General features: G+C 39.9%; 1 protein-coding gene across 1 annotated transcript in view; it reads left to right on the top strand.

Annotated features, from left to right (window-relative positions):
* LOC102541874 (ankyrin repeat domain-containing protein 26-like) overlaps nt 1-21,158 on the top strand; it is a 52,637-nt gene that overhangs the window by 26,694 nt on the left and 4,785 nt on the right. Inside the window, 11 exon segments of the mRNA XM_072942159.1 lie at nt 261-515; nt 2,133-2,206; nt 2,688-2,829; nt 4,966-5,176; nt 6,352-6,535; nt 7,382-7,519; nt 8,979-9,488; nt 10,925-11,077; nt 16,825-17,190; nt 17,766-17,956; nt 19,553-19,763. Of these exon segments, the coding sequence (XP_072798260.1) occupies nt 261-515; nt 2,133-2,206; nt 2,688-2,829; nt 4,966-5,176; nt 6,352-6,535; nt 7,382-7,519; nt 8,979-9,488; nt 10,925-11,077; nt 16,825-17,190; nt 17,766-17,956; nt 19,553-19,763 (2,435 nt within the window).

Here is a 21,158-nt window from a genome sequence, read left to right as displayed (position 1 = left end):
ACTGTTTTCTAGAGAGTGATGAGTGAATCCAAATTAGTAATACTAGAAAACTAAAGGTAGAAAAAAGAGAGACAGTGGTTCCCTATATGAACAGCAATGACATGTAAAGTACAGCCAGCTGGGAAGGAGCAGTGTGTTTCGGGGAGAGGAGGGCGTGGGGCTGCGGACGTGGGGCTGGCTGCTCTGGGAAGAGAATTCGTAAAAGTTAGTCAAGTTTGTATTTTTATTCACATTCTAATAAGTGGAAACTTTGTTTTCAGGTTCTTCAGACTGGGTTTCTACTAGTTTGAGCCTGAATAATGAGGCTGGTCAAAGAGCCAAGCATTTGAAAGTTGGCAAATGTCCGTTGGCATCACAATCAGTGACCACAAACCAGTCAGCACCCACAGAACTGAGGCAGACGGCCCTGGTAGATAAAGACCGGATGAATATTGGAGCCGTGTCTCTGTCAGAAAATGCAGCGCTCCGTGGCCTGTGTGAGTCACAGCTGCCAGAGAACAGAAGCCGCAAAGAAGGTAATAAAGCAGCACAGAGAGCTAGCCGTGGCCTACCTGTGCGTGGCTTCACCATACGCTGACTTTGCAGAAATCATTTTGTGGCAGGATCTCCTTTGTGTTTACTCCTTTTATGCAACCTACAACCAGACAATACCTTTTGGCATGACATTTACATTCAACCTCCGACCAAAGCAACATATTAAATAGCAAAGAGAATTAGGAGAAAGTTAGTTCGTTCAGAATAGTATTTAGCACACTCCTGAGAGCGGGTAGGAGGATGATGTCTAGAGCTTTGTGAGTAGTTGGGAAACCTAGGTGGACATCCAAAGATTCCCTTCTCAAAGTATGGTTTCTTAGCTTTATTTTTATCTAGCTCTGAATTTATAAATATTTGTTACAGCTGTATTCAGTGTAACTGAAAAAGTACCTCTGCAACTAAATATCAAAGTATTTCTAGTATGTTCTCTGCCTTTCTGTACGTTAGAAGTGGCTTTCCCAGCGGTAGTGGCAGACATTGGGAATTTGCTACACAGGACCTCCTTCTTATTAACTGTGTCCGCACAGTATATCAGCTTGTTTTATTATTTTTAATGGATTGATGGGTCGAAAAGGATATTGGTTTTTAAGGAGTGCTTTATCACTTAAAAATAATATATGGAATATCAATTCTAATTCTTCTAGGATACCCAGTCTGTTGATTAACCACCTCTAATACGTGTTCTATTTTCTATACCAATTAATTTAGTGCCTTGATCAGTGATATAATCAGAGCTGTAGTAATAAGTCATACAATATTTTTTCTGCTCCTGTAGTTTTATCTTTTCTATCCTTACCTGCAGAATTAATGTTGTATTTACAAAAGAATCTCAGTTATCTCCTATAGTAGTGACTACAAGCTCTAAACTCAGTTTTTCTAATAAGTCCTGTTTATACAAAGATACTTTTAAGAGTTTGTCCTCGGCAGCAGAGGAGCAAAGAGGATAGACATGTAAAGAAATAGTTTACAGTTCAGCTGGTGAAGTTACACTAGAAAAATCTGTGAAGTACCAAGGTAGCTCCAAGGAAAGAGATCCCTGTGTCTCTGCAGAAAGGCAGCTGTAATCAAGGAGGACTTCACAGAGCAGGCTGAGTCTTCAAAGAGGAAAAGGAACTTGTCAGAACAATAGAGGGAAATGTTTCAGATAAAGGAAAGATAAAAGCATAAAAAGTAGCAGTAATTTTGGAAACCATGAATAACATTGCTCTTGAAGCTTGGTATGTTGTTAAAAAGGTACTGTTAGGAGGTAGAGTGTTAGGAGGTAGAGAATAGAGTCTATCGTGACTTTGTATATTTCTACTGTATTTTTAAATTTTGTTTTATTTCTCTTTGTTTTGTTCATGTCTGGTGAATCAATTTGTGAGTGAAACTTTGAGATGTTTGTATGTCTTTAATCTGGTAACATCTAGTATTTCCCAAATAGTTTGTTGAAGTTTTAAATAATTAGAAGTATTTCTTAAGTAAATATCCGGCTAAAGATTAAGCTTAATTTAAACTGTCAATTGATGAAATGTGTTTTATGTTTTTATAAAGATGATGCCTTTTATCTAGCTGTTCTAGATAAAAGTGAATTTTAACTAAGCATATTCATTTTTCAGCAGACCTAGACTTAGAAAGGACATCCGAGGAAGAGGAAGAAAGACTTGATGGAAGTGAAAATAACCACTCACAGGTATGTAAAAATGTAAATTTAAATTTCTGGTTTAATACTGTTTCCTGTGCTTTAATAACACATTTCAAAAGAAATTGCCTTTCAAACTAGACTTTTAGAGTCAATAAATAATTATTTAATATTTAGTTTTTAATAGCATTTTATCTAGTTACAAAACTTAGGATCTATAATCATTTATAGTTAAACTTTATCCTTGGAATTGAGGCAAAAAAACCTTCCTGAATATTGTTTTCCTGTAGTAAAAAAAAATTATAAAAGATAGAGTGGAAAAACAGAAAATCCTCCTTTGTTGTAGAAACATTTACTTAAAAATCATTTAGAAACACTATTGATAAAGTTAGCCTTTTGACAGAAATCAGTTCTTTCGAGAAGTGTCTGTGTTTTTGCTCCCATAAAAAGATGGATATCTATCACCTCTGTACACTGAGCCTATTTTATAACTATGTTGGGGACACTGTGAAATAGCATTATTTATTTGTAGGTCAAAGAGCAGATGAATTCTGTGGATGGCCTCGATGACTTAACTCTGTCACCGGGGACAGCTTCCGAGGATTCCGAGTCGCTTTTGCATAATTCTAAGAACACCCTGAGGCCGATCAAACGACTTGGCCCGGAGAGTAAAGGTAGGCCCCCCGTGTGACTGCACAGCCCGTTTAAGTGTCTCGCGGTGACGTGCGCACACCCAGCGCTGCCCGGGGAGCGCGGCTGCGTCACAGGCCGCTGCGTCTCAGAAGCCTGCTCTGTGTTGAAGCAGAATCAGACGTGTGCGCTGCCAGCCAGGGGCTGTGGCCGTCCCCTCTCCCTGTGCTTTCTGTTGCCTCTGCTGCTCCTACGCCTTCACCCGGGGTCAGGTCATCGCTGCTTCCCTCCTAGAACGCTGAAATCACCTCAGGACTTTCTTCGCCGCCGCTCCGCCTCCTGGGACCTTGGTCTACACCGCAACCGGGATTACTAGACGGTTTTTAAAATTCAGGTCTTTGTTACCTCCTTGCCTAAAATCCAGCTCCTGCTTCTCGTAGCTCCATGGTCAAAGGCCACAGTCCTCTGGCTTCATCTTGTTTCCTTTTATTACCCTTCTTTCCACGTGAATTTTAGAATCAGCTTGTCAGTGTAAAAAAAAAAAAAAGTCTGCTAGTGTCCTGGAAATGAGATGTAGATTATGTTGAATCTGTAGATTAATTTGGGGAGAATTGACTTCTTAACAATACGGAATTTTTAACCCCGAACAAAGTTTACTTCTCCGTTTACATAGGTCTTCCTTGATTTTCTCAGTAATATTTTAGAGTTTTTAGTGTCTGGGTCTTTCCGTCTTTTATGAGTTTACCTGTATTTCTTATTTTTCAGTGAGGTTGTAAGTTGTATATTTTCATTTATTTGTTTTAAAATAATGTATTTTAAATTTCAGTTTCTGATGATGGAAATACAGTTGATTTCTGTATGCTGACTCTGTGCCCTCCAACCTGGCTGAACCCATTTGTTAGTTCTAGTAGCCTTTTTATGGATTCTCTCAGATTTTCTACATAACCAGAGGTGGTCAAGCTTTTTCTTCTTTAAACTACTGTCTTACTAAAGACAGTTCACACTTAAGACTTGCAGCCAATAAATAAATACATTCTCTGTCACAGCTAATCAGCTCTGTCAGCATTGCAACAAGAGTAGCCATAGACAATACACAAGTTAATGGACGTGGTCGTATTTCAGTAAAAGTTTATTTACCAAAGCAAGCAACCCAGCCCACAGGTTGGAGTTAGCTGACTCGGACCATGTAATCATATTTCCCGCTGATTAGCAGACACTTTTACCTCTTCATTTCCCATCCAGATGCCTTTTGGTTCTTTATTTTGCCTGATCGCACTGGCTCCAGTACAGTGCTGATTAGAAGGAGTAAGAGAAGCCACTCCTGTCCGGTTCCTCACCTTCTGGGAAAAGCATTCCGTTTTTCACCGTTGCGTATGGTGTCAGCTGTAGGCTTAGCACAGATCTTTGTCATAGTGAAGACGTTCCCTTGGTTCCTAGTTTGCTGGAAGTTTTTATCAGGAATAGATGTTGAGGTTTGGCAAGTGCCTCTTTTTATCCACTGACATGATCATATGGTTTCTTTTTTAGTTTGTTACTATGATGAATAACATTGAGTTTTACGTGTTAAAACAGCCCTGCATTCTTGGGATACACCCGACTTGGTCACGATGAGTTATCCTGTATTGTTGGATTTATTTGGCTATTGATTTGTTTAGAATTTTTACCTCCATTTTCATGACACTAGTTTTCTTTCTTGTAATATCTTTGTCTGGTTTTGGATTCAGGGTAATGTCAGTTTTATAGAATGAGGACGTATTTCTTCCTCTTCGCTTTTTGAGGAGAATTTGTGTAGAATTGGTATTAAATTTTCCTAAAATATTTGGTAGAATTCAGCAGTGTAACCATTGGGACTGGAATTTTCTTTGTCGTGAGGTCTTTAAATAGGACTTTTGGTTTTTAAGATCTAGGGCTTTTTAGCTTATTTGTTCTTTCTTCATTGAGCTTTTGTAATTTCTCTCCTTCAAGGAATTTTACCCACTTCATCTGAATTGTCAAATTTATTTGCATAATGTTCATAATATTACTTTGTCATTCTTTTAATATCTGCGTTATAGATGCTCAATATCCATTTGTTCAACGTATGGATGAATGAATGTGAAAATGCACAGTCCTGCACAGTCCTTTATACACAAAAATTATTCATCTATTTTGTTTCTATTTTTGTTTTCTTCCTAATGCAGATTCTGATCGGTTATTGAAAATTCAGGATCCAGTTGATTCAGTCAGATCAATAGAACTTGAAGAATCTGACTGTGCAGTACTTAGAGGAAAACTTAAAGAAATGGAAAATAAGGTGAACTGGCTACACACAGAGCTGCTGAAAACAAGAGAAGCAAAATCACAGTTAAAACTTCAAAATGTGGAGTGGGAACGAGAGCTCTGCCGCATGAGGTACTGAATTTCTTGGTTTTAAAGAAATATTTGAACTTTTTATATTTACTTTAATACTGTAGGTATGTAGGAGAAGTCTTATAATTGCTAACTTACCTTTTGGGATTTTACAGGGGAGAAAATTTCATTAATACTGTGGAATATGAGACTCTTGGAAATAACACAGCCAATAATATATATATATATATATATATATGTATCTCCTCATTCTATATTTCTTTAAAAAAAATCTTTGATCTTTATCTCTCAATTGTCCTCCAGAAAGTTTATATTACTTTACGTTCCCACTTGCAGAATTATGAAATGACCATTTTTCTCAAGGCAGAAACTTTAAAAAAAATTTATGCAGTTTGATTCTTAACATATGAATGGATGGACTGAAAAGCAAAGTGGAAAGTGATTACTGGTTAGCTTATTCAGCATCGCTCTCATACAGAGAGAAGATTAGTTCAAAGGTCTGCGCTGAAAGCATGGATTACTCTTTATTTTTTAATTACTTACTATGGATCCTGCCTTGTACCAAAAGGGGTTTAAAAATGATTTACTAAATAAATAATATTCAACAAGGTAAGTTCAAAGTGTTGCAAAAAAAGAAACATAGTGTAGGGCATCAGGGAGTAGACTCCCCAGCCTCGCCTTGGATTATGCTAATTAGCGGGTCTGTGTTCTGGAAAAGACCCCTGCGGATGTTACCTTCCCCTGGAGATCATGTAGGAGTCCCTGTAATACCTCAGGAAGTTGAAATTTTATCTCTCATGAACTTATAAACTTGTTTCTAAATAGCAACTTCTCTTTTAACTAGTAACTAAATTCTCTGTCCCAATGAAGGAGTAATCTATGACTATGTGGGGAAAAAAGGGTTATTTTCAATTCAAACCTTACTGAATAATTGCAAAATTTCTTTCCTACACTATTGACCAGAGTTGCTCTTGTCTGAAACCCAGTAGCATTTTGTCTTTTCATTGCTACTTTTCAAACGTGTGTGTGTGTGTGTGTGTATCTTTATGAAGAGATTGAAGTGAGGAAATTAAAATGTGAGACTTAGAAATGAAAAAAAAATTGAGAACATAGAAATTCCATTAGGGTAATAAATCAGCATGTGAAGAACCAGATCATAAGATGAACTTTTTATTTTCTAACAAAGTAAATTTTAAGGTAAGCATATTTCACTGCAGATTCACATTAGAACAAGAAAAAAAGAAGAAGAAAGATGCTTATACGTTATACGAAAAGTCTAAGGATGATTTAAAAAGAAAAGAGAAACAATACAATGAGCAAGTTGACCTGAAACAACAACTTGAAAGCACTGCCCGAGCACTAGAATGCAAACTGAAGAGCGTAAGGAATAAACCAAATCAGGTAAATTAGTCGTAATGTGAAAGTTTCGTTCCTCTAACACTGTTTCATCAATATTATTTATAATATTCTTTTGAATTAACCTATATTTTCATTTAAAACAAATAAAAGTTATCTCATCCTAAATATGAACTATGACATTTAGAGCTTAATTTACTGATTTCTTGGTGTTCTTGGCATGTAATAGATGCTCTGTGTCTTTTCTGAATGAAAGAATGGAAGTTAAATTGAGCTTAATCCTTAACATAAGGATTGACGGTTTGGGTCCATTCAACAAAGTAACAAGTCTAATTCAAATCCAGGTGTTAATTTTGGCTTTTTGAAGTTAAAATCCAGGCTAAATCACCTTGAGACTATGATGGAACTGGTTAAATGCCTTATAAAGAAATTTTCTGTCACTGGGATTTCAAAATTTGTAGATACTGATAGGCATATGCAGAATAGATAAACAAGATTATACTGTATAGCACAGGGAAATATATGCAAGATCTTGTGGTAGCTCACAACAAAAAAAAGTCACAATATATATATGTTCATGTACAACTGAAAAATTGTGCTCTACACTGGAATTTGACGCAACATTGTAAAATGACTATAACTCAATTTAAAAAGTGCTAAAAAAGTTTTTCTTTCATGATACTACATCCCTTGTGTTTTTGCTCTGGGATACATTTAGCCATCATGTATATTAGAATTTGAGTTATTTATGTGCATTAAAGGTCCCTGTGCTTAAAAAGGCTACTTCTTATTAACAGGTTTAAAAATGTTTTTAAAAGATTCCCCTCCTAAGCTTTTTTTTGACTTTTTTTCATGGTATAAAACCCAAACCCTAATGTAATATGTCTTCAGGTTTTAGAAGAGCGAAATGATGCTCAGAGACAACTTTCTCCAGAGCAGAATGCCCGAGTAATACAAGATGAAATCCTGGCCCATCGTCTTTCCCAACAAAAGGAGGCAGAAAAGGCTAATAAGAAAATGAATGCTGAGGTATTTTCTTTAGTCATCTTCAAACGTGTGTGTGTGTGTGTGTGTGTGAATTTGTATACTTAACATAGTTTAAAAACCAATACTGTAGGTACAGAAGGTATAGAGGGTTTTAAAAGCCTATATATGTAAATGTATTTTCTGGAGGTTTCATTTCCGGTCTATTGGATAAAGCGATATTTTGAATTCAAATCCACTTGCCGGCAACAGTGGTGTAGTGACATTCACGATGGCCTCATCCAAGGAGAGGCTGTTAATATTGTCCGTAGGAATTGATGAGCTTTCCATTATCTCAAAACTGTTGCTACTAACGGCAGGCATTCTAGTTTCTGGCAGTGGTCCCACTCCTTTGATAGACGAATGGAGAGGTTACTTTATCATTTCCACTGATGGTAAGGAGGAAAAAGTATAGCCAGTTCAGAAACCGTAGTTTGGGTGTCATTCTCCTACGTGTGATAAAAAGTAACGCTCTGCTCCATGTGGTATCCGATTTCAGTACAAGGAGCTTTCAGATATAGTGATAGATATGCCATAATCTATACTTAGTGGTAATTGATTGATCAGTATTTTATTTTTAATAAAACAGTTCACTGTATTTCCCTGCTATTTCACACCCATTACTGTTACAAACAACCATGAAGAAGAAATAAAAATTATTGCAGAAGCAAATAGTCTCCTGATTTTCTAAGAAGAGCTCTGTAAATTTGACCTTCTTTACCTTTAGTGTATTCACCATTAGGGAAATAGAAGGCTTCTCTTGTGTTTATGTATTTATCCTAGAGAAGTAGCTTTGGTTTGATGTAAGAGTCAGAGAGTCAGAAGCCCTGGGGAAAACCCTGCAGCTTGCTTGTGTTTTTAACCCTTTATTCCAGAATTGTCACAGCTAAATGAGTTAACTGATGTTTGTAGACGTGCTTAGTACAGTGCTTAGGTTTATCATTTATCCTTAGATGTAATTCTTACAACTCGCTCTAAAAATGTTAGAAAGGGAGAATATTTATGGAATATTCTCAGGAAAGAATTTTTTAGGAAATCTAACCTGTCCCAATTTCTACAGAGCTAAGGCTCTTACTTTGGGGGTAGCTGTAAAGGCTAGATGTCAGATATAATTTTTAAGTGTAGTCAGATTTATTCTTTTTTTATTTTAAGCCTTTTGGGTTTGCTGTATTTCAGAGAAAGAAGGGCCTTTCCGATTCTGAGCTTCTTAAACATCTTTTTATGGTTTCTTTTTTACTTTCATGGATTCACTGTCTTTAATTAAATTTTCGAACTTTGGGGGATTTCTGGTTGTTTAAAGTTTGAGATTTGTATCCACCTTAAGTTTTTCCAGTTGGATACCCAGTTACTGCAAACTTTTTGTTGTATAAACTTAGAGATTAGTCTTTCACTTCAAAGGAAATTATGATATGTCAGTTTATTGCATACAGTTCAAAGAGTAAGAGATGAGGGGTTTCACTTACAGGACACAATGGATTTTGAGCTGCCTGACCCAAAAGATAGCAGCGAGGTGCTTCCTCAGCAACTTCTTGAAGCTGAACGTCAATTCCGTGGCCCAGAAATTGAGCTCCATCCCAGGAGAGATGCTCTTAGACCAACGACGTTGGTATTACAATGTGTGCATAGAGACCGAGGCCAAGCCCAGCGTTCAAACAAGGACACTGACTTGTCTCAGAGCAAACAAGGGGACGTCATCAAATACATTGCAAAGCAGGCACTCTTGAAGGAGACAATATGTCAACTACAAAGTGAAAACACGTTGCTTCGACAGCAACTAGAAGTTGCTCGAAATGAAGCCAGAAGTGAAAATACAATACTTAATACTCCAGAGCCATTTCTGGATCACATGGGAGAAGTTGAAGCCATGAGCAGACGAGTTCTGATGCTGGAGGAAGGAAACAAAGAGTTAATTAAAGAATGCAGATGTTTAAAGGACAGACTGTGTCAGTATGAAATGGACAGAGCAGAAATGGAAGTAAGTACCCAGAAAGGGAACTAATTTTCAGACTTCCTCAAAATTCAAAGTAGTATCTGATGGAAGCTGAACGTTGAAACTCGTTGAATATAAAAAATGTGCGGGCTATAAACATATACGCTGTAAAGCAGCCTAAAGGCATTTCTTGTATCCAGCAAACAACAATTAGACCTGAGAGGTGCTTTACTTTGTGTAAAGATGCCGTGTCACCTGAAATTCTAAGAGACTACGCTCTAAGCTGTTGACAGATACAGTCAGGTCTTACTAATTTATACTGCCCAAATCATTTTAATCTTTGTGTCACCACATTTTAGTATCATGAAGCAGATAAATGAAATGCTCAGACCTAAAATGAGTATTCTGAAATTAAGATTCAGTTGTGTGAACAAAAAATGTAAACAAAAACAAAAAAAGAGAGAGAGAGAGAGAGAAAAGATTCAATTGTGTGGATTACCTTGACAGTTAATGTGTAAATGCTGTATCTTGCAGTACTTTTCCTTCAGTAGCTTTTCATACATTTTTGGTTGATAAAACCTTATTTTTATTCATGCCAGTTGGAATTAAATTCAGAAATACTTCCATCTCAAATCATGTATTGTTATGACCTCTCCACTCCTTAAAGGCATCTACTTATCATTCAGTCATAATTTGGGACAAATGTAAATTTTAGCAAAACTGTGTTTGACTTAGTCTCCCCTGTTCTATTTATAATTTACTTTGAACATTTTTTCAAATAATGTGCCCACAGTTCTCATTGCAAGGCTCAGTTACTGTCATTCGGATCTAAGTTTGTCCAGTACAGAGGAACTGGGGCGCTCTGTGATGTTCGAGTCTGGCACTGGGGTCCCATTTTCAGACTGAGGAGGAGCAGCCAGAGTCCTGAGTGGCAGGAAGGGAGTGCGTGGGAGGGGTGGGGGGAGCCGTAGGAGCTGCAGTCCAGGAGGCAGGGGACGCCAGGTTGTCTCGGGTCCCCAGAGGCCATTGGAATAACCTCGTTTTTATTGTGAGATGGGAGTCTGTTGGAAGGATTTAAATACCAGATTGAAGATGTGAAGAACTCTGAACTTAAGCCTCTAATGAGAAAGAGGGAGAATGTTCCACACTGTGAAACTGACCACCGCTCAGCCCACCCGCGCACCCCTTCCTGTCTGAGACTTCAGTGGGGGTGAAGCTCGGCCGCTTCCTGGGAGGGGCAGGGAGTGGCTGGTGGGGCTGCCTCCATTGTCTAAGTTAACTTCCTGTCGGTAAGGCAGGAGGGTCACGTCTTCTGTGGGTTTAATGAAATTCAGTAAACAGGAATGTGTGCCTATGAGGAAAAGAAGGTGAACTAATGTCTGTGGGGATAGTTCTCAAAGCCCATTTGTTGGAGTTACATACTATTAATGTAACTTGATGATAAGGTGCCTGAAAATTCAGTAACAGAGTTATCTTTTTAGGCCCGTATGAGACAGCTTCAGCAAGAACTGGCTGACACCCGAAAGAAAGTGTCCACGTTGGAAGCATCCCTGGAGGTGACAGCACATCATCAAACTAACTCAGAAAATAAGAGACAGGATGGAGAGAGGAAGCCACATCAAACTGCGAACCCAGTATGTATGAAATCCAGCACGTCGGCCGTGAACGTGCAGCGCAGAGTGTTGCAGGGCACTAGCTTTTCAGGGACAGCTTTCTTTTGCATCTTCATTATAATTTCACTTTTATTACCTTTATAATGCACTTGTTTCTTAAATGTTGGCTTTCATTCTGCCATTCTTTATTTTTTTCTTATAATATTTACCCTTAGAGAAGTTGAGAATTATACCTCTTTCCTCACAGAAGTTAACTTTTTTTTCCTATTAAACAGTATGTTTTAGTGATCTCTCACCACAATGAGCCAAGCTAGATAAAATCAGAGGATAATGTTTCATGGAATGTTCCAGAAAATTGTCATGTCTCATCTTCACTTTTGTGAATGGATATAGAACCTGTGTGTATTTATTTCATGGATTTCAGAATACCTTGTGCCGAAAGGTCATTATACAAACCAGTTGAAGTTAGACATTGCCTTCATTTTCTATTCATTTTAGACATGTTGTCAAAGCATGGAGAAGTTCAGATCACATCTGTACACCCAAAATAGAGAATTAAGAAAATTGTCTAGATCCTGCCTTTGGATTTTTTTTTTAACTTTGTTGAGATATAATTCACATATTATAGGGGGATTGCATAACTCAAGTGGTAGAGTGCATGCTTAGCATACACAAGGTCCTGGGTTCGATCCCCTGTACCTCCTCTAAAAATAAATATGTAAAACTTAGTTACTTCCCTCCACCAAAAAAGAAAAATATTCACGTATCATAATAATTCGCCCATTTAGGATGCATAGTTAGTATCTCCTAGTATATTCAGAGATGTGCAGCTGTCACCACAATCAATTTTAGAACATTCCCATCACCCCAAAAAGAAAGCCTGCATCCCTTGGCCATCACCCCCCCAGCACCACAGCCCCCCCATCCCCCAGCAACCACCAGTCTGACTTCTGTCCCTATAGATGTGCCTGTTCTGGGTGTTTCCCAGGAATGGAGTCGCATGCTGTGCGGTCCTTCATGATTAGCTTTTTTCATTTGACAACACGTCTTCAAGGTTCATCCATGTTACAGCGCTTGTCAGTATTTCCATTTCTGTTTATTGTCGAACAGTACTCGGTTGTGGGGCTAAACCGTTTATCCATCCATCAGTTGATGGACCTTTGGGTTGCCTCTGCTTTTTGGCTCTTGCTAATAATGCTGCTGTGAACATTTCTGTCCAAGTTTTGGTGTAAACATGTTTCCACTTCTTTGGGGAATATACTTAAGAATGGAAATGCTGTCATACGGTAACTCTGTTTAACCCTTTCAGGACCTGCCATACTGTTTTCCAGAGTGGCTGCACCATCTAACATTTTTACCCAAAGTGTATAATTCTCCCAATTCCTATGCATTCCTGTCACCACTGGTCATCAGCTCTCCTGGTAGGTGTGAACTGGCATCTCGTTGTGGCTTTGATTTGCATTTTTCTGATGACTAAGAATGTTGGGGATCTTTTCATGTGCTTATCTATTTGTGTATCTTCTTTGAAGACCTGGCTGTTTAGGTTTTTGCCCATTTTCAAATTGGGTTGTCTTTTTATGATTGAATTGTCAGAGTCCTTTTTGTATCCTGGGTGCAAGCCTTCGATCAGATGTAGGATTTTCGAGTATTTCCTCCTGTTCAGGAGCTTGCCTTCTTACCTTCTTGATGGTGTCTTTTGAAGAGTAGAAGTTTTTATTATTGATGAAGTTCAGTTAATCTATTTCTGTCTTCTACTGCCCTAAGAAACAAGTGCCAGATCCAGTCATGAAGACACACGCCTGTGTTTTCTTCTAAGAATTTTGTAGTTTTAGCTCTTTCGTTTTGAGTTAATTTGATATATGTTGTATGAGGTAGAGGTCGAATTTTGTTCTTTTGCATGTGGATATCCAGTTGTCCCTGTACCATTTGTTAAAAAGACTATTATTGTCTCATTCAGTTATTTGACACTCGTATTGAAAATCAATTGACCGTAAATGTGAGGGTTTCTTTTAGATTCTCAGTGGTGATGCATTGGTCTATGTCTGTCCCATGCCAGTACCAATTCAGATGTTATGAGAACTCTTTCCGAGTCTTCTTGCATATTAGCAGTTGTTTTACATCATAATAAAAAGTCAGTGTCGCGGAATGTCTGTGTAACTCCACTTCTGTGGAGATCTGCTGCATCCTGAAGGGGCCTGTGGCCAGCTTATGCCTTGCTGACTCTGACATGACAGAAAGTAGGCTTGCAAAGGTAAAGTCCATTCCTTCCCCCCATTCAGATCTTTAGTTTCTCACCCAGTGCCTCCCACTTCACTCCAGTTTCCATCAAATCATGGTCACGGGATCTGCTGACTCAGTCTGCAGTACACTTCATTATGTTGCATTCATTATAGTTCATAGACTCATCCATAGATTTCACTACTAGAGGCAAAAGATTAAGCCTGGAAAAGATTAATTCAACCTTCCTCTTTGGAAGCCTCTCTAATCCATCATCTTGCGGTGCACGATGAAGTCCTCTTTCGGCTTGGTTCTTGTGTGTAATCCTGCACTCTCAGCTCCCTGTGTCTACCTCCTTTTTCTTAAAAGGAGAGATGCCTAGCTGTATTCTATAGCTTAATGCATAATGAATGAAATAAATATTTCATCCCATCCAAGGGAAATTTTCCAAGAGTACAGCTGTTAAAAGTTAGATAATATTCAATCAGTTTATCAGAAGCAGGTAACAGATTAGTAATTTGAATTTCAAAAGTTCAAAGCCAATCTGTGTGCTACGGAGAAGCATTGTGCTACAACACGAAGCTGAGACAGTCTTACGTTCCCTTACCAACAAGCTTTTAAGTAAGGTAAAGGAAAGTTTGTATTTAATTTAAATACTGCCAAAGGACACTACATTTATGGTTCCATCATATTTTATTTTCTCTCTGAGGAAAGGAAAATGAAGAGTGAGTGCTAGATTGGTAACTTCTCAAAGCTGCCTGTCTCTTAGAAGTTCAGTTCGTTGAAATGAGGTGAAAAGGTTGATTTTGGTAAACTATTTCTTGTTGTTTTTCAATTATTAGACTTCAAATCCTGTGTCTCCTTGCTTACCAGTCTTCCTTATCCTCCAAGTTGAGGGGAAACTGTGAAATACATGCCTGTTTGTAAGAAGCTGTAATTGGAGGGGGACTCTAAAGCATCTTCCTTCTCGCTAGTTCTGAGGTCTTTCTTTCAGTTTTCTGCTGCTTCTCATCAGCACTTTGTCATTGATAAGTTAATCTCAACGTTTGTTGCATTCCAGTTTATAGGAGAGCAATTTCTACTCTATTCAAGTTACATTTCTTATTATCTTTTTTCATCCACTCTTCTGTTTATCTGTTTTTGCCTAACAAACTCCCCAAAGTTCAGGGGCTTAAATAAGCATTTATTTTGCTCACAACCTGCACTTAGGAAAAGTGTGGCCAAGACAGCTGGCCTCTATTCCTCTCAGCTTCAGGTGGGGCAGCTCGAAGGCGGGGGCCTGGAATCACGTGAAGGTTCATCCATTGATGTCTGATGGTTGATGTCGGCGGTGGGCTGTGGCTTAGGTGGGGCGGGCAGGTGGACCACCTCCCCTGGAACACGGAAGCTGTCTCTGTGGCCTGAGCTTGCCCGCCTGAGACTGGGTTCCAGGGTTAAGAGCAAGGCAGAAGCTGAAGTGCCTTTTCAAACCGAGCCCTGCAGTTCACTCGGTGCCACTTTCACCGTTTTCTGTTCATTAGGAGCAGGGCATTTAAGGTTGGCCCATACTCTACCTTTTTTATGGAATTAATTCTGAAAACTTACGGAGACATTCAAAAACCAGCATAATCTACTCACTAGCCACAATGTTTTGTTACTGCTTCCATACGAGAAATCCACTTGTCCCTACGCGGTCATGAGCAGGTCTCGGTGGCTGTGGTGTTAGGCTCAGGCTCCAGCCCAGGGTCTTACTTTCCCATCTTCACCAGGTCCAGGTGGGGCTGAGGCTCCTGGGCGTGCTTTCTGGAGTACAGCCCTTGGGTACACGCCTCTCAGTGCTGAGGCTTGAGGATAAGGAGACACGGGTTATTTGCCGCCCCACGCCCGACATTCTGCTGAACTGCTGAGGACTCCCTCGCTCACAGATGGAAGATGGGAGGCACGCTGGCCCGTAGGAGTTCTGCAGTGCAGCCTGATGCTGCCGGCTCTTTGATTAGGACTTAGTCCTAACCCTGGGAGGGGTTCTCCTTCGCTGCCCTCTCTGAGCTCTTTGTTCTGTCCCTTTCATGAGCAATGACCCGTGTTTGCAGCTGAGCAGTTCTCTCCAGCCAGCTTCCTCCTTGTAGACCTTCTAAGAAAAACCCAAAGGCCGCCTCCCGTTTTGCACTGTCTTGTCTCTTTCAGTCCAAGCTAGTAAGCAGTAGTTTTGCTACCACAGTTCTCTTTAAAACTGAGTTTCCTGTGAATTTTATTGGGGTTCCTGCCATTGGAAAAGCTACTGTCACGTCTTTTTGAGATAAACTCTTCACCTTGGGCTTCCTGTGAAGCTGTTGGGGGACCACGCCTTTGAAATTCTTACGCTTTTAAGATCTTTAAAGGAATTTGAGGCAGCACGTTAAATCTTTGCAAGGTCTTAACAAAGTCTTGGCTTCATCTTTAGACTGTTTTCCTGGCAGCCCCCTAGATTTGATCTTTGCCCGGAAGCCATTTCTCTGCTTACCCATTATGTGACCATTGGGCATGTGGAGATGCTTTAAATGGGATACAGATAGTTGAACCCAGTGAGTCCTGGTTCCTTTCTATTTAATAATCTTTGTGTTCGTTTTAGCTTATCTCTCTCGTCAATTTTACTTTCAGCTGTTCGGTAGCAAGAGTCCCGTTTCCCCCGGTTTCAGGGTCGTCATTTCTTCCCTGGCCTAGAAGCCTTCACTCTCAGCCCTTCAGGGGCCCTCAGGCTTCCACTAACAGTCTCGTGGACACTTTGGGTTTTCACTCTTACTCTTCTCTACATCTGTTCAGGTTTCGCCTACCTCCAGGTGCAAAGGCATCCCCACAGTTTGGGTTCTTTTTTAATGGCTGTGCCCCATTTTTCACATCAATAGCTGTGCCAGTTATTTATTGCTAATAATTTATATGATAAACTGCCTCAAAACCTGGTGACTCAAAACAGCATTTGCTTGGTTCCCAAATCTGTGTTTAGACAAGGCTCAGTGGAGCCAGCTCATTTCTTCTCCACTTGGCATCAAGCGGGCTCTAAAATAATCTAAAGGCTTGTTCATGCACATGTCTGGAAGTTGGAGCTGGCTTTGGTTAAGGACATTCCCTGGGGTCATCAGCTGGGACAGCTGCGTGTACAAAGACTCAGTAGGTGGCCTGGGCTTCACAACGTGGTGGCTGGGTTCTAAGGGTGAGCATCCCTATGGAGTGAAAGTCAGAGGCCATTTAGCCTTAGAAATCACACAGCAGTGCCCCCACATTCTGTCCCCTAGAAACGAGTTAACTGAGGCCAGTACATACTTGAGGGGAGGGAATTTCGCAGGGGAAGTGAAGAGTGTAAAGTCAAGTACAAATGTATAACAAAGATGATGACAGTAAACAGTGTATTTTTGTGACTCTTGGTGGTTTGAACTTCTTTTCTTGATTTTCTGAGTAATTTGAGTTTCTCCATTCCACAAGGTAGATACACCGTTTTATTGTAACTGAATTTATTTCAACCTCTGATGCTGGGTTAGAGTTAGGCTGTTCTCAGTCTGCTAACCTCATTACCAAACAATTTTACCTTTTTCACGCAGAATGCTGATCTTCCAGCAAAAGAGGAATCTACGTCTTCAGTACTTCTCCATCTGAGTGCAGAAACTCAGCTTCTTCTAAAGGAGATACTATCTGTGAAACAGATGCAAAAGAAATGTGAAGCACTAGAGGAGGAGAAGAAGAAGTTGGAGGAAGAAGCAGTAAGCCTCAGACATCACCTCGAAGTGAATACAGTGGGACACAGTCAAGTGGAGCAGGACAAACGGGAGACTGAAGAACAAGCAAGACGGGATGTAGTAAAAACAGTGAAAAAATTGAGGCGAGCTATGCAGTACAGACGGGAAACTGAAGAGCAAGGAAGACAGGCTGTATTAGAAAAACTGAAAGAAATCAGCCAGTTTCTCCAGGTGAGACACTGATCTGTAACGTGCTCTAACTCACCTCGCTGAGAATTACAGTTCGGATGTGTACATTTTACGTGTTTCCTCTACTTCCCATATAGCAGTTTGGTTTGTAGGTTTCTGGAAGGAAGGCCGCATTGGATAGTCCCTTTAAATAATTCAGTTTCCATCATCACTATCACTAAATTGATCTTTCAGAACAATTCTCAGTAGAGAATCATTTTTAAGACCAATTGGTGTAAATCAAGACTACTAGGAGGAAAAGAATATATTGTGATGTAAATGCTGTGCCACACTCTGTACTCTTAGGTTGTATTGTTCAATTTTTAAAATTTAAGTTGATCCTATTATTCTTCGAACTATCACATTCCATGAGTACTAATGTAAGAGTGATTCAACTTTAATTTTGTAATTCAGATTTAATTCACTTGACATTGATGATAAGTAGTTTAACGTTCAGCTTTTTTCTCACACTTAAAATTGCTCTCTGAGTCATTGACTGAAAACTAACGGGAACAAACAGACTGCAATTACTCAGGTTATAATTATTTTTATAATTGTATCCTTTTAATGTGCTTTAGGCACAAGCAGCACTTCAAGAAAACGTGTTAAGAGAGTGCAGACCTGCTTCAGTCAGTCAAACGGAACAGAGAGTTAAAGATCTGGAACCTGAACTAAAAAATGATTCTAATGAAAACAGATTGGAAAAGTACAAACAACTGTACCTTGAAGAGCTAGAAAATAGAAAGTCTTTGGCAAGTCAGCTAACCTCGTAAGTCAAAACGCAGAATTATAGAAGATAATTTAGGTCGTTCATTTGCCTCTAAGGCATCATTTTTATTGAGCCAGGTTCATGAGGTGAGTAGCAAGTGAGAGCTAACTAGATAGTGTAATTTTGGGGAATGATGTTAGCAAATGAACCCTCTTTTAAAATGTCAGTCCAGGGCAGTTTGCATCTCCCTGCCTTTTGTTGCTTTTACATGACTTTATTTTTTGTATTTGCATATATTTAACCTGATCTAGTCTTTAAGCTAGGGGTTTTGCAAACTTTGTAATTTAGACAGCCATATTACCACAAAATTTCCAGCTGGAATTCCCATAAATGGAAGTGTTAATGAGTTTAAAATTAACTGTGTTTTGAAAGAGCGCAACGTAAACCCAAGGGGCCCCATGCTGGTGTTTGGTGAATTTACTTTCTTGATTGTGATATTTGGTGTCACCGCTCGTGGGCACCCTGAGACGAAGTACTGTACCCTTCTAAGTTTGCCTCCGCTACGTAAAGGCATGCTTGGGGAATAGGGGGAAGTTCACATCGGGGTGAAGGGCAGCATAGTGGTTCACAAAGTGGCTAAGAAGACTATGGTGGCCTGCCCGAGGGGGTGTGTGGAAGACAGAAAGGGTGGGTCCCACCTCCGGTGCCTGAGTAACGGTGTTACGAGCTACAGGTCTCCCCGCTGTCCAGAAGTAGAGCGTTCCTGTGAAAGTTGTCGGTGTAAAGCAAAGGGGCAAGTTACCTTAGGACACATCTTGCTGGTGGATGCATGAAATAAATATGCATGAAGCACAGGCGTTCACAGACACAGTCCAAAGCCGTGGCGGCGTGATGCCGGGACACTTGAGTGTGGCTCTGCGGAAGGAGCTTGTTGGGGCCCCTCTCGCTGCTCGGGGTGCTCGTTGCCCCTCTGATGGCTCGAGCTAAAACAAACACCCCGCGCTATTCTGGCTTTTTGCTTTTTTTCCATAAAAGTGAAAATCCGCTTGAGATTCTGTTTGCTTATGGAAAGCAGGTGCTGATGTAGGCCTCTGGTAAAAGCGAAGTTACAAAGTGAGCTTTGGGAAATTGGGGGACACTTGGAATTGCCCCTGGCGCTGTCGTAGTTCTTTCCCACCATCGACTCTGCCGCCTGGTGCCCCCCAGAGGTGGTGGCTCTAAACTGTTGCTCAGTGCCACGTGCTTGATTTCTCCCAGGTAATGAGTGAAATGTGTATGTAAGGGGGGTGAAAGCAAATGCTTGACAATGGCTTTGAGGGATGGTTTAGTTTTTATTTCTAAACTGGTTTACTGAGGGTGAGTATGTCTAGATGCAGCCGGTGCAGAAGGCAGTGGGGGTCCTCTGTGGGGGCGTCTCCATCTCTGACTCTCCACTTTGAGGTACTTGTTAGTTAAGGGCCCCCCCCAGGGACATACGTCCTTCTTTAGGACAGTTTTAAACTGTAATTGTTTACAGTAGGTCTTCGCTGACGTGTTTTTGGTGTTGAAACGCAGTTTAATGGGACAATCTGTTCACTGTTATAGCAAACTTTAAAAATACACATCACTTAGGAAGAAAATGAACTGAACGAAATCTGTGTTCTGCGATCCTCGCAGGGCTTATGAGAGGCTGGCCGAGGTGCGCACTAAGCTTCAGCTGGAGAGACAGCGCAAGAGCTCTTCCTCCGGCCTTGTTCCTACAAGGCCTGTTGGCGAACCGCCTTCTGCTGCTGGTACTAGCGCGGAGGCCAAAAGCAGTCCTACTCGAAGAAGGCGCTTCAGGACTTCTTCAGAACCTTCGACTAACTTGAGCGATCCCTTGTTCCGGGTTAGTTACATTACGTTTTTTTCCTTGGGTTTCAGATTTCTAATATAATTCTTGTTTTTAATTTGATGAAATTCTGAGTTGTTTATTTGACTCACGCACGCTAAGTAAAAGCCATAATTGATTGTGCTAATAAAGAAAGGAGACAGAAGTTTTATAATTTTTTAAAGTCCCTGGACTTGTAAGTTTCAAGAGATACCTGTCATTAAACTTTATTCAATAAATGCAACTAAACTGACAAATTTTAAATTCCTTAAAAAGCTCCATTTTAAATTCTATTTTAGAAGTTAAGTATTAGTGCCAAATAACTAGAGATCCACTTTCCAATGTTTGGCTTAGTTTCTGATGGGTTTCGGTTTGGCACTGGTTGATACTAATTTTCAAGTTTTACTGCACCCCAGTTTTTCTACCCCTAAGCATAAGTAAATGATTGGCATTGAGCTACTTAACCACATGCGGGTGTTTTTTATTTAAACGAATCCAAGATAAATTCTTTTTATGAATTCAATAAACTTGTAACACTAAAAACATTAAGTTCCGTTTTTAAGTTTAAAATTTTTATCATTTTCTTCTGTAAGAGTACATCCTTAAATGCTGTTTTACTTATAGCACTGTTATTTTAATTGTTATAAAATGTCTTACTGAGCAGCTGTAGAACATTTCTAACTATGCAGTCAAGTAAAGCAAATACTTAAATTTTTAAAATGAAGTTCGCTTATGTCTCTGTCTTGCCCTCACCTGCAGGCATACCGAGGTGGCAACGATAGGGAGTCTTTAAATTACAAGTAGTTTTCATTGTGTATCGTTGTTAAAATAGCCATTTAAATCAGTGCACGTTGGTTTATGGTTGGATGGTGTTTTCATGATCTTGATGCAGAGAAGGGTAGCACGGGCCCTTCCTTGTTAAGTGAGGTCTCAACCTACTTTTTCTCACTTGGCTTCATGTCATAATCAAAGAAGAAAAAAGCTCAGGTTTCATAGACAGTGTTGTGGGTAAATTGAGTCTAAGTGCTTCAGAGTCATGAAACCGGACTGCGTGGTTTTAAAAAAAAATGCATGGCTAACACTTCTGTCAGTGGCTAAGCATGATGCAAACTCGAAATGTTTTCATTGGTTGTCACCAAAAAGTCGACAATGGGTCTCTTTACAGGATGATGGTGGAAGAGTGTGAGTGCAAAAGCAATGCAAGAGAAAGCTCCTGAGGACAGTTTTTTCATTTGATGTTTTTGGAGGAAAGAGGTGTCTATTTTTTAGTACTTCCAGGTACACTGGAAAATAATTTATTTTAAACTCAGGGTTGTAGTTCTGAGGTACACGTAGTTCTTCTGTGGGGCCGTGGGGCCGAATCATGCTGGGTTTAGCCGGGAGGTTCACGAGCCCCGCTCTGTCCGGGCGCAG

Source organism: Vicugna pacos, chromosome 18, assembly GCF_048564905.1.
Source record: "Vicugna pacos chromosome 18, VicPac4, whole genome shotgun sequence".
Lineage (NCBI taxonomy): Eukaryota > Metazoa > Chordata > Mammalia > Artiodactyla > Camelidae > Vicugna > Vicugna pacos.
The sequence above is the reverse complement of the archived record's forward strand: the minus strand, read 5'-3'. Positions and strand labels throughout refer to the sequence as shown.